This window comes from Petaurus breviceps, unplaced genomic scaffold, assembly GCF_028583685.1.
Source record: "Petaurus breviceps papuanus isolate PSGF00001 unplaced genomic scaffold, PetGlider_PUasm1.0 90847, whole genome shotgun sequence".
Taxonomy (NCBI): Eukaryota; Metazoa; Chordata; class Mammalia; order Diprotodontia; family Petauridae; genus Petaurus; species Petaurus breviceps.
This window is the reverse complement of record NW_027187360.1, coordinates 14854280-14868324: the sequence shown is the minus strand read 5'-3', so window position 1 is coordinate 14868324 and position 14045 is coordinate 14854280. Positions and strand designations below refer to the sequence as shown.

At 40.5% G+C, this 14045-nt stretch overlaps 2 protein-coding genes across 2 annotated transcripts in view; both read left to right on the top strand.

Annotated features, from left to right (window-relative positions):
* Positions 1-7947, top strand: part of LOC138149350 (uncharacterized) — a 77798-nt gene extending 69851 nt beyond the window's left edge. The window contains exons 3-5 of the mRNA XM_069072315.1: positions 5568-5669; positions 6648-6690; positions 7480-7947. Of these exons, the coding sequence (XP_068928416.1) occupies positions 5568-5669; positions 6648-6690; positions 7480-7804 (470 nt within the window). The 3' untranslated portion in view covers positions 7805-7947. The remainder of the gene's footprint in view (positions 1-5567; positions 5670-6647; positions 6691-7479) is intronic.
* Positions 7948-8427: 480 nt separating this feature from the next.
* LOC138149349 (piezo-type mechanosensitive ion channel component 2-like) overlaps positions 8428-14045 on the top strand; it is a 97092-nt gene continuing 91474 nt past the window's right edge. Inside the window, exons 1-4 of the mRNA XM_069072314.1 lie at positions 8428-8505; positions 9509-9716; positions 10776-10989; positions 12023-12197. Coding sequence (XP_068928415.1) covers positions 8428-8505; positions 9509-9716; positions 10776-10989; positions 12023-12197 — 675 coding nt within the window. The remainder of the gene's footprint in view (positions 8506-9508; positions 9717-10775; positions 10990-12022; positions 12198-14045) is intronic.

Here is a 14045-nt window from a genome sequence, read left to right as displayed (position 1 = left end):
GATATCACTCCTGGGCTCACTTTTAGAGTTCTTCTGCCATTCTCCCTGATTGCAGGTAAGATTGCTTTCTTCCTTTTGAAAAGGAAATCACAATGTGTGGGTGAGTTTCATCCCCAAAGTAGTAAAACTTTCTGTATAGCATCTTTCATAGTTCTGCACAATGTTGCAATTTAACTTTATTTCCAGCTAGAGATACAGCTGCTACCTTGATACACTAGACACCTTCAGTCTGGAAATATCAACTAGAAAACTCCTCCTTTTCTGGAATCTGGAACAAACATAGAACATTGGAAACACATTCTGTTGCTCTTCTAGTATGTTTAGGAGATGGAGCAATAAAGGTAGACTTCGGATTCAAAGTTAGTCAGGTTTTTAAGCTTAGCCTCTGTTTAGGACATTTTCTGAACTTTTCTAACTTAGTGTCATGGTAGATACTTTGTGGACATTGGGAGAGGGAAAGGTATGTCTATGGAACATCAACATAGCCAATAAAGTCGTTTGAAAATTTAGTCCCATTTTTCTATATGGACAGTTCATAATGGATTTTTTTGGCTACATTGCCAATTGTTATGTAGACATCACCTCAAAAATAGAGCCCTGCTCAAATACTGCTTCTGCTGCTTATCTGTGACTTTGAGCAAGTCACCTGAACTTCCTGGGCCTCAGTTTCCTCATTTGTAAGATGAAGGGATTGGAACAGATGACCTCTGAGGTGTCCTCCAACTCTCCATCTATGATATTATGACTCTATGAATAAACTAACAAATTTAGACTATACTTCACATACAAAAGAAAGATATGACATGATTATCCAGAGAATTCATCTGAAATATTACAATAATTTTGGCCAGAGTCTGTTGACCTGGATAATTCTTTCATTAATTCACCATGTCTCCAATTATAGATGTAGTTCGACCAAGGGTGATAGCAGTGAACATGGGACATTACAACAGCTACAAATCTATTTGTGTATCAACTTCCCCAGATTTTTGTACTTTGTTCACCAGTGGTGCTGTATTGCATCCAACCTGACTTTGCAATATTAGTCATTGTTAGTGAAGTGAGATTTTTTTAGGTGTATCCTATAATTGGACAAATTATTTTCAGCTTGATAGAAATTCTAGCTTTTCCCAGCCACACTTAGAAGTGATATTTTGTGTGGCTAAGTAGATGACAGCTATGGCCATATTGTCAAAGAAAGGTTGAAAAAGTGGGAGACTGGTCAGCCCAAAATTACTGGAATAGCTCATTATAAATAGGGCAAAGAGCTAGAAAAATCTATAAGATTTCTTAACTAAGTTAGTGGTATTTATAATGAACCTCACAGGTGAAGAAACTCCTTCTACCAATTCAGTTTGTCCTCCATAACTTATTGTCTCAGAGAGTTGCATAGACTAGCACTGAATCATTTACAATTATATACATCAAAAGTAGGACTCAAACCCAGTTCTTCTATAGCCTTTAACCTCTGCTAATAAGTAAAGGTTCTTAAAATGCACTCTGGTGAACTGTTTTTAATGCCTTGATAATTGTGTTTTAATATATTCATTCCCTTTGTATTCCTATGTATTTAGTCTTATGCACTTCAAAACATTCTTCTGAGAAGCAGTCCATAGTTCTTCCCCAGAAGGGGCCCATGATCCAAAAAAGATGAAGAAACCCTGCCTCAAGAATTGAATGTGAATGAAATTCCATCCCCCCTGTCCCAATTCAATTCAACAAATGTTGGTCAACTGCCTACCCTGTGTGAAACCCTATGCTGGTGGCTGGAAATACAAAAATATAGATATATACCATGGTCTAAAGACACTTAAAATGTAACTGGTGGGGTGTGACATTTTGGCGACGATTCTAAGAAGAGTGGGCTAAATACCGAATGCTATGGGAGAATAGAGGAGGAAGAAATCTCTTTCACCTTAAAGGGAAGGGGGAAAAGAGTCACGGAAGAGTTTTTGGAGGAGTCAGCCCCTGTAGGGTCTTGAAGGAAGAGAGAGGGTTCAACAATTGGAATGTTTTGGGGTATTGGGTTGGAGTTTCAGTATAGGCTGGGGATGGTGGATGGTGTTTGTTCTATTGCCTGCTAAGGATCTAACATCTTGATTTTTTTTTCTCTCTACTACAGCTATATCATTCAGGTACAATGGAATGTCAGTTATCTACCTTATATTTTTACTTCTCCTTCCACTTTTTCCTAAACCCTCAGCTGTCTCAATGAAAGGTAGGTAAACACTCTTGTTCTCAGCTTGTAGATATTATATAGTACACCCCCAGGGAAAACCAAAACCAAAACAATGACTATCAGCATGCTAATAGGTAACTTCAGTTCTGAATTTGGCTTGTAAATAAATGGAGGGTGAGAGAAGGGAAATCCAGTATTAAAGTCAGGATAAAAATGCTAGCCTTGGAGTTACCAGTGACTGGCTCAAATCCTGCTTACTTGCTAGTTGTGGGACTACCTCTCTAGGCCTCAGATTCTTCCTCTGTAAAGGAAAGATAATAACAGTACCTACCTCATATGAAAGTGTTGTTTGTTATAAGGAAGACCTGGGATTAGATCTCTCCTCTGACATTAGTTGTGTTACCATATGCAAATCATTTAACCTAACCTTAACCAACTCTCTAAGGCATCTAATAATACCTCTCATAGGACAGATATGGCAACCAAAATAGATTGTATATGTAAAGTATATTGTGAACCATGAATGTCAGACAACTTTATCTCAGATATAGTACCACTGTGAGAGGCAATTTGGCCTAGTAGATAGAGAATTGGCCTTAGAGTTAGGAGGATCTGAATTCAAGTCCTTCTCCCAACACAAACTGGCTATGGGGCCATGAACAAGTTGGTTAATGTATTGCCTGCTTGTGACTTTCTAAAATGGAGTGGTCTCCAAAGGAGAGCTAATCAACCAATCCTCAAAAAAGAGGTCAAGTCCCTGTCTCCCTGTGATATTCCCCCCAGTCGTGGGGGGATGGTCTCCAATACAATCCTACCTGACCTCAATAGGACTCCTTCCAGTACTTCCTTCCTTCCAAGGCATGACCTCCTAGGGGAGTCATAAACCAATAGTGTTCTTCAGCAGCTTCTACATAGGGAAATTTCTCCCTTCCTAAGCTTCCCAGCCCCTGTCCTCCAGGTTACTTTCTGGCTTCAGCAAGGTACCTTGGAGGGAGGGCTGCAAGCTAAGGGGCAGGGAATAAGAGTCCCCCTCCCCTGTTTCCATTTCATTTTGAGTGAGTTTTATAGGATGAACCTGGGATTATTGAGCGGCAGTCTGCATTACAGATCCCCTTACAGTACATTTTCTCTCAACCCCACCCCTTTCCCAAACTTCCCTGTTTGTGTTGAAGACACCACCATTCTTCTAGTCTTTCAGGTTCCTGACCCTGGTTTCATCTTCAACTCTTTCCTCTCCTTCAGTCTGCATATCTCAGTAGTTGCCAAACATTGCTGTTTCTACCTCCCTGACTTCTTTCCCATCTGTCCCCTTCTTTCTATATATCCCTACAGTTACACCTCTAGTTCAGGTCCTTATCACCTCTCCCTTGGATTTTTGCAATATCCTTATAACATTTCTCCATGCTTCCCATTTCCCCCTACTCTCTTCTCCCCTCCACATAGTTGCCAAAGTGATTTTCCTAAAGCACAGGCTTATCCATGTCATTCCCACTCCCTACTCAGTAAGCCTCAGGGGCTTCTTCTTGACTCTAGGATACAATATTATTTCATCTTTAGCTCATCCACTTAAATTCCTATTTTCCTAATATACATAATTAGCACAGTAGTACTTGTAAATAATTTATAAATAAGTAAACATGCACATATTTGGAATGCATGTTCATTTGTTTTAAACTGATATGAACATAAAATCAAAAAAGCTTAGAGACCAGTGCTCAAAAACTGTTAGAGAAGGAAGAGCTGCTGATTGGCATTTGGTAGAGGGAGTCTCCACTCCGAAAGTTCCCTACATGGAAGAAATCATGGTTCCACCCTGTGTCCTGTCACTACAAAATAGTATGACTGAGGAAGGTCATATAAACACAAACTTGAACAAAAGATTGATTGTTGGGCTTTTCAGAGAGCTCCCTGGTTATAACAGTAAGAAACTTGGAAGTCTGGAAGATCTGCTTTGGGTGCTGGCCCTCCTACTTATTTACTGCTGCATTGTCTTATTCAAGGCACTTATTATCTCTAAGTCACTAATATCTATAAAAGAGGGTTAATAAAAGTCATGCTATCTACCAGTCAGGGTTACCATGAAGAAAGTGCTTTGTAAACTTTAAAAAAAATGCTCTAGAAATCTAAGCTATTGTCATTAATAACCTGTGATCAATAGTGAATACTTTATTTTATAAATAATAAAACCCACATCTGCGTAGAACTTTGAGTGCTCTCCTCCCAACTCCCCTCTGAGGTAAATAGGGCAAGTACTGTCAGCCCCATTTTACACAGGAGGAAACAAAGGGCCAGAGAGAGGTTAATTGACTCTTTTAGGGCCACAAAGTAAAACTCAGAGGAGGGACTTCAGCCAAGATCTCCATGTCACCACAGTCCCTTTATTAATGATACAGATTACAAGAGATACTATCTGCATAGAAAAATTCAATCCAATAAGCACTAGAAGAGTTATGTACAGAGAGAATATTTTCTAAATGTAGTAAAATAGAATTTGTTTGAATCTCATTCGTTTGGTGAAAGGTTTGACTTTGTTGCTGTCTGTGATAAAATGATCAAAGGATCAGAGACAAAAGACAAAAAGAGAATGTATTCAGCAAATTAATAGCGTGACAAAGAATTCAACTTTAGGAGGGAAGCTTATCCCCTAAGGAGAAGAAATCATTTTAAGTACTTTGCAAGCTTTCATTACCATTTGACTTATAAACCAACTCCACATTGTTCTTACATATTCATTAAAGGAGACCTAAAGGAGCTCTACACGCCTAGCATCTCTCTGTTGATCTAAATTTGCACACTGGAACACAGGAATTTTCTGTAGTTACAGTATGAGACTAATTCAAAATGATGTCTCTTAAGTCTGAATTGGTGAGGTGATTCAGTGAATGTAATTTGGTCTCCCTTCTTACCAAGGAAGAAAAGAATCACCAATTTCCCAAGGAATAGGAGAAAGCATTTCAGACAGATTCAGAACAAGGTCCAAATATTTGCTTTGACACTTAGTAGCTGTGTGCTAGTGTTTGATCTTCCTGAGCCTCAGTTTCCACATATGCGTAGTGGGGATGATGGCATTAATCTATGCTGCTTATCTCACAAGGCAGTTGTGAGGAAAGCAGTTTGTAAATCTTAAAGTCTATTGATGTGGGAGATACTGTTATAAAGGAAACACAGCCAGTTCTCTCTGATGCCTTCCCCCTTCCCCCATCCCACTCCACCTCTAGAAGTCCCTATTATTTGTCTGTTATGGCTTTGACTTTCCTGGTGAGAGGACAAGGGGTATGCTGTAGTGTGTGTACAGTCTGGGGCATGTACTATATACAGAAAGGAGCACAGGCACTGGGGTCTTCCTGAGGGTAGTGTGACCCTAAATTTTCCCTGATTCCTTTTCTAGGAAGTACGAAGCATCTGCTGAGAGCAATCTGTTACACCAGTGCCCTCTTCCTCCTGATACAAGTGGCTTCTCAGGTGGCCTTTCATTTTGTGCCTCCTGATGGTAAGGAACGTATACTTTGATTTCTTGCTGCACAAGAGAATCCAGGAGTCAGAACTAAAAGTGGACCCTAATTTCAGCAATAGGAAGAGTAAAGTCTAATCATCCTTTCTTCTATGTGCCACCTTCCTTCCCCCAAGCCTTTCTAAGGTAGACACATCTCCTTTTCTATTTTCTTTGACCCTTCCCAGCAGTACTTTAGCTGAATAGCAGCCAAAATCATAGAATAAATTGCAAGAGAGAAAGTGGAGTGAAGGCATGAAGAGAGCAAAGGATAGAAGTCCATGTTAGGAAGGCCACAACTGGTAACCCCAGCAAGAGGCCACACAGTATACTGAGGAATGAATTGAACTTGGAGGCAGAAAGATCTGGGTTCAAGCCCTACATCCGGCATTTACTCATCCTGTGACTCTGATAGATTTATGTTACCACTCTTGTACCTCATTTTCCCCAAGTATAAAATGAAGGGGGTTGGACTCTAAGGTCTATTTTAGCTCTAAATCTATGCTCTAAGATTTCTATCTATCCCAACTACTGAACCCTAGGAATGGGAGACTGTCTATATGGAGTCTCCCATCTGTGTTGTTTCTTCCAAACAGAATGTGAGCTCCTTGAAGGCAGGGATTGTGTCACTTTTCTATTTTCACTCCCAGTTTTTGGCACATAGTAAGCACTTATTAAATGCTGTTTAAATAATTCACTTATGGATTTCCAAGAAGGAAAAAGAAAAGGGATGGTTTCATGCTCCACTGAAAATTCAGTTCTCTTCAATAAAGATTAATTAAGCTTATGCTATATGCAGAGAATAACAATACGCCAGGAGGACCAAGAAGTACATCCTGCCTCTTTGTGCCCCACTTCGAACAGTAACACACAGGCTAGCAAGAAGAGAGAATTGGAGTCATTAGAAAGGAGTGAACCCGTTGGTCTGAAAACAAGTCCCAAGATATGTGAACAAGACTCTTTGCTCTCTTCTCACAGGTGCAGTTTGGGAAGTGGTATTTGGGGATTTGGGGATTCTAAGGTAAGAATGGGTTTGATATGTAAAGGAGGGTAGCAGGCAGTTACTGGTCCTAGATGATTCTACACAATTCAAATAGTATTTCTTGAGTACTAGCTCTGTGCTAGGTGAGGTTGGGGGGTATAAAAGGAGAGCAAGCTCTTTCCTGGAGGAGATGACAGTCTAGTTGGGAAGACAAGTCACATACATATTTGATGCAATTAGAAAATGATATTGCCTAAGGCTACATGACGTGTAGTCAGAGAATGCTACAGAAGAAATGAGGTGGACTAGAGCACTTGGGAAAAGGGAAGGGGGGACTTGAAGAGAATCTTGAGGAATGAGTGGCATTTGGGAAGATGGTAAGAAGGATGATAGTGGGGAAGGAGATTTTAGCTTGTCAGATTGAGGATTATGCCCAAAAGGCAGATGGCCAAAGGAAAGACAAAGCAAGAAATCTATGTAATCCATAAACTAGCAAATTATTCCTTCTGATAACTGTTATCATGGTATGGTAACAAAAGCCCTAGATTGGGAATCAGAGGAGCTGGATTTGAATTTTGGTTCTGCCATTTAATACCTATGAAATGCTGGGTAGGTCACTCCCCTCCCCCCATACCTTGCCTCAGTATATGCATTTGTAAAATTGATAAGGTAGGCTCTACCTCCAATGTTTCTTACAGCTCTAAATTCTGTGTACTCTCATGAAATCCATGAATTTGGAAAATAACACCATAATTTCTTACCTCCCCCCCCCAAAAAAAAAAAGCTCAGGGAAAGTTCTCTATTTGACTTATATTTTCCCCTCCACAGATTCAACCAGGTGGATGCTGGGAATATTGTGCGTCTGTTGGGTCCAGACATTGAGATGCTGACCATATCTCTTATTATCATAAAACCGAACCAAAAGTTGGTGATGCCCCTTGTTCCCGAGTCACCTTCATCCTCCCATGGCAAAGAGATGGAAGAGGAGACAGAGGAGGAGAGAGAGGCAGTGAGTGAAAGTCCACACTATCTTAGGCCAGACAATGATGTTGAACTTTGGTTGGTGAAGGTAATGGGGTCTAATGGGGTTCTTGGTCCTGGGCCAGGAAATCAAGGGAAAGTTCCAGCTTTATCATATAGACAAAGAGAATGAAGGAGTGCAAGGAGGGCAGTTGCAGCCTTTATACCACATTAGACATGCAAGTCATAGAATCCGATGAATCTTAAATAGATTCCATTCCTTCCTCTATTCACTATCTAAGAGAGTAAAGAGATTGTGGCATGTTATCTTCTAGTTTCTATTAACCAATAGATTGACAAGCACTATTGCTGCTCCTTGAACAAGACACTCTCTCACCTGACTCTGGACATTTTCACAGGATGTTTCCCCATAGCTCTTCTAAATGATTCTATGCAATTCAAATAGTATTTTGTATAGAATTGTTTAGAATACTTGCTCTTCTCATCTCTACCTGCTGGCTTTCTTGGCTCCCTTCAAATTGGAAATAAAATCTTACCTTCTATAGGAAACCTTTCGCAATCCCACTTAATTCTAGTGCCTTCCTTCCATTGATTATTTCCCATTTATCCAGTCTATAACTTGTTCATATGTAGTAATTTGCATGTTGTCTATCCTATTAGAATGTGAGCTACTTGAGGGAAGGGACCATGTCTTTGTATCACAAGCACCTGGCACAGTGCCTAGTACACAGTAGGTACTTAATAAATATTTATTGACTGATTGATTTATGACTTGTCTACTTTGTGCCAGGCATCATGCTAGATGCTGGGAATACAAAAATAAAACTCCTGAGGTCCTTGTTCTCAGAGTTTACATTTTATTGTCGGAGACCAGTACGTACAATATATACAAACAAGGCAGTTTATGGTGAGAGGGCACCAACAGGGAGATCTGGAAAGATTTTGTGTAGAAAATGGTACTTAAGCTGAGTCTTTCCCCCTATAACAAACATCTATAGACTTGAAAAACAAATTCCTACTTTGGCCATCACTGCTACTCCCATTCACAGTGACGAGTCATTGTAGTGATCAAAATTCCTTAGGTCTTTCATAATTGTTTGTCTTTACAATATTGTTATTTTTGTATAAATTGTTCTCCTGGTTCTTCTCATTTTACTCTGCATCAGTTCATACAAGTCTTCCCATGTTTCTCTGGAACCACCCCCTTTATCATTTCCTAGTATTCCATTATATTCATATACCATAAATCATTTGGCCAAATCCCAATTGACAAGGACTCTCTCAATTTCAAATTCTTTGACACCAAAAAAAAGCTATTATAAATATTTTTGTACACATGAGTCCTTTTCCTCTTTATTTGATATCTTTGGGAAACAGAATTAGTAATGGTATCCATGGGTCAAAAGGTATACATAGCTTAATAATTTGGGGAGCAATAGTTCCAAATTGCTTTCCAGAAGGGCTGGATCAATTCAAACTTCCCTCACAGTACATTAAATTACATGTTTTCCTTCAGCCCCTCCAGCATTCATCTTTCTCCTTTTTGTCACCTTTGCCAATCTAATAGTGTGAGGTAGATGTGGTCTTAATTTCTATTTCTCTAATTGTTAGTGATTTCGGGTATTTCTTTCATATGGTTATCGACAACTAGGATTTTGAGCTAAGTCTTGAAGGAACTAAGGTATTCTATGAAACAGAGGGAAGGAAAGAATACCTTCTAAGCATGGGGGACCACCAGCACAAAGGTTAAAAAAAAAAACCAATGGAGTATCCTGTATAAGGAACATCAACCATGTTGGTTTGGTTTGACTACAGAGTATGGGGAAGGGTAGTAATGTGTAATGAGACTAGAAAGTAGGTTGAACTCTTTTTACAGGGAGATGATATCAGTCTGGATATTGATGACAGTAATTCCGACGGTAGCACATCCTCTGAGGAAAGTGTTTCTGAAGCAAGGACCAAGGGGAAAATGACAGAATTCTTAGGCAAAATCACTGCCATCACTGCCCATTTGAAAACAATACTGGACACCCTTGTAACAATGTCTGGGAAGGTCCTGGTGACCCTGCTCCTGGGCTTGTCAGGTAATGTGGGGGTCTACATGGAAGAGGAAGGACTTGGGTTGCTCAAACTATCATCCATAAGGAAAGCTGCTTGGTGAAGTGATGCCCTATAGAAGCTCCAGAGGCTCTCTTGGGTTTGATTCTTACTCTGAGAACAATTCCAACTAACTAAAGTAACCAAGGCTGGATACCCTGGGTCAATTTACCTACAACTAGCAGACTTTGTGGGGCAGCTAAGTGACTCTGGGCTTAGAATCAGGAAAGGCTGAATTGAAATCCTTCATCAGACATTTAGTATCTGTGTGACCCTGGGCAAGTCACTTTACTTCTCTAGGTCTCAGTTACCATTTTTGCAAAATGAGCAAGTTGGACTTGATGGCCTCCAAAGTCTCTTCTAGCTCTAAATCTATCATTCTATGACCCCGTTACCCTCACAAAATCATTGACTGTCAAGGTTTAATGTTAGGGATCATATAGTCAAACCACTTCCTATTACAGGTGAGGAAATGAGGCAGTATGTTACAGTGGAAAGAGCTGAATTTAGAATCAGAAAAACTGAATTCAAATTCTACCTCTCTGGCCCTGAACAGCAGTAAGGGAAGGGAATAAGCATTTATGGAGCACGTGCTATATGCCAGGCACTGTTCTAAACACTTTACAAATATATCACTTTATCCTCCCCAGAACCCTGTGAAGTGGTGCTATTATTTTCATCCCTATTTTATAGTTGACACTGAGGCAGGCAGAGGTTACATGACTTGTTCAGGGTCACACATCTAAGGAGTATCTGAGATTAGATTTGAACTCAGATCTTCCTGACTCCATGTCCTGTGTTAGTAATTGTCAGAACTAAGATTCCAACCCAGTTCTGACTCCAAATCTGATGATCTTTCATTCTATCTTACAGCCTCTTTTAAATATTTTGGATAATGTCCCTCCTACAAAAGTCCTAGATCGTGACACCCAGCTTCTGCTGATTGTACCAATGACTACCCAGACACACTGTTGGTTGTTTTTCTAATAAGAATATGAATAGGGTTTAAACTCTTCACTCCAAGCCCAATCTGTTTCTCTCCCTAGGGATCATCCACCCTTCACTGACATCTGCTGTGTACTTTGTCACCTTCCTGGGCATATGCTCCTGGTGGTCCTGTCATCGTGAAGTGGGCACCCTGGCCTTCAGCACCATATGTGTCTCCCTGGCCATCTTCACTGCAGGCCACATTGGGAGCCTCTATTTCTATCAGCTGCCTTACTTTCAAGACTTAGTCCCACCTGAAGACATTTATGCCAGGTAGAAGCCAAGGCTACAGCCTGAGCTTTACATTGTTTTTCTCAATCAAGGGCAAGGGTTTGAAGCAAAGGCTTGCTGCCTTTGAGCTCAGTCAGAATTATAATCCACTTCAACCAATGAATCTATGAAAAATCCATTATATTCAAGGCCCTATGATTAGTGCTGAGGAAACAAAAATAAAAACCAAAACTGATTCTGCCTTCAGGAAGCTTAAATTTTAATGGGAAGGGCAAGGAGGATTTCAGGATGTGTACTGGAAATTTTTGTTGTTTGGAACCTGGTCTAATGGTCTAATAACCTGGTCTGGAGTTCATTCTCATGTGGGCCAATTAGTTTTTCTCTTCACCTGACTGACTATGACATAGCCACAGTCAACACATTGAAATTGGTTCTGGCAATCATAGTGAGAACTGGGGGAGGAAGTGTAGGGGATTCAGTACAAGACTCCACTGCTGGAAAACCACCAGTTAAGTATTGTACAGATGGTGCACATTACATTGCTATGGGAAAGATAACCCTTCCAGTTCTGAGATCTGTCTGTGGTCTAGAACTAGATCTAGAAAACATTTCATAGATCATCTAGTTCAAACCCTGCATTTTGCAGATGGGGAAATAGAGGTCCAGGGAATTGAAAGGATTTGCTCAAGATCATACAGGCAGGGAGCATTAGACGTTGAATTTGAACTCAGGTCCTCTGACTCTGGAGCCTATTCTAAGCGCTTGCTTTGTTCTAGGCACTGTCCTAGGTACTAGGCACTGTCCTAGGTACGAGGGCTACAAAGATAGAAAGAAAAGCTTCTCTTTCCTCAAGGGACGTTCTATGATACAGTCTGAAACAGAATTGGGAATTTTGCTGGGTTACCAGTTTAGTCTCCCCATCCTTTGAAAAGTTTGTTTAAAAATCTGGCAAAATTGTTTTGCAGAGAAAACTTTCACAGGGTAGATATATCCACATAATAAAATAAAGGCACGGACTGACAGGAAACACTGTTGCTTGAAGCCCTTCACTGTGTTTTTTCTCTACTCTCTTCAGGTTACTGGGCATGACTGCTATCATTAAGACCAATAGGACAGAATCCTGGAAACTCCACATCCACCCAGAGCTCAGCTGGCCCGAGTTTGCAAATCCTCTCATTCTGCTTCTATCCTATTATGTGCTAATCATGCTATTACATCAATGGAATCCAAATCCAAGGATAAATGAATGTGTAAGTGAATGTCTATATGTTCAAAGTAAGGGATGGAATGGAGACCACCTTCTCAACCTCTGGCCCACTTTGACAGAGTAAAACAATCTAATTAATTTATACTAATGCGTGAATGGCTGCATATACCATCATGGCTTGCTCCCTTCAAGGTTATGAAATAGTGGATGAAAACATTTGTTCATCATTTACTGTGCAAAGCAGTATGGAACATACAGTGGAATCTACTTGAGGGCAAAGACCATTCTACTTTTGTCTCTATATCCTCAATACCTAGTATAGTGCCTGGCCTATGGTAAGCATTTAGCATTGGCTCTGGAGTCAGGGGACCAGTGTTCAAATACTGCCTCTGATGCTTCTCACTTGCACAGTTTCAAGCAAATTCCTTAAACTCCATGCTTCTCTGTTTCCTCATCCATAAAAAGAAGGGTTTGAATTAGATAATCTCTGAGGTTCCCTTCAATTCTGGAGCTATGATTGCATGACTATGGACAGATCTCAAAACCAGAAGTGTTATTTTCTTTGAAAATACGAACTTTGGAGCTGAAAGAGCTGGGTGTGCTTAGATTGAAGAATGGAAAAATGTGCAACACAAACCCTATTTTCAATATTCCCAGTATTAAGCTTATTTTGTATTAGCTCTAGAAGACAGAATCGCAATCAATAGGTGGAACTTACAGGTACGTAAATTTCATTGCACTAAAAAGAAGAGTTTTCCTACTTTTAAAGCTGTCCAATAATAGGAAATGCCATAGGAGGTAGTGAGGTACGCACCATTGACTATGCTCAAACAGAGGTTGGGTGACCAGCTAGAGAAGAGATTTCTACACATCTTGGGGTGGGATGGGGGTGAACTAAACTAGTGATCTCTAATGTTTCTTCCAGTTATAAAATTCTGTGAATCTCTGACTCTGACTAAATTTCTCACACCCACTCATTTAGGTGGTTTTCTGTCCTATTTCTGAAGCTTCCCAGGAAGGGAATCAGAAACCTATGTGACCTTGAGTGCCGCCACAGGGAGGAGAAGTGCCTAGGGTACCAGGGGGAGCCCCTGGAAACATTGAGACACAAGCATGAATGATAGGAACAAAGACAAAGGCCATACTTAGAACTAGAAGAGATCACCCAATCCAAGGGTGGGGAAGCTACAACCTCAAGGTCACACGTGGCCCTCCAGGTCCTCAAGTGTGGCCCTTTGACTGAATCCAAACTTCACAGAACAAATCCCCGTAGTAAAAAGATTTGCTTTGTAAAACTTGGACTCAATCATAAGGTCACACCCAAAGACCTAGAAGACCATGTGTGACCTTGAGCCCACAAGTTCTCTACACCTGATAATCCAAGGCCCAAAGGGCAGGTATGACTTATTTAAGATTATAAAAGCAGAGCCAGGGTTCCAATCAGTCCTCTGACTCCAAAATCAATACTCCTTTAACACTAATACACTGCCTCCCAGCAAACAGTAGCTGTTTGATAAATACACACAATAAAATAGACTCCATAATCATAACCCCTTATTTGGCCACACCCCTACTCTAGTTGCTTCCTTCCAACATCTCCCAGGAGCTAGGTTCTTTCTGTCTACCAGGGTGACAATTAACTGCTCTCCCAGGCTCATTATACTAATGCAGGGTTTCTAAGCTCCTCAGAGCCCTTTCTCTAGCCATGCAAGCATACTAGAACAAAGACTCTTTACTCCTGAACTCAGTGATGGCTAAGTTCCCTTTCTTTTCTCTTTTTTTTTTTTGTTTTGCCTTTTGGAGGGCAATTGGGGCTAAGTAACTTGCCCAAGGTTACACAGCTAGTGTGTGTGTGTGTGTGTGTGTGTGTGTGTGTGTGTGTGTGTGTGTG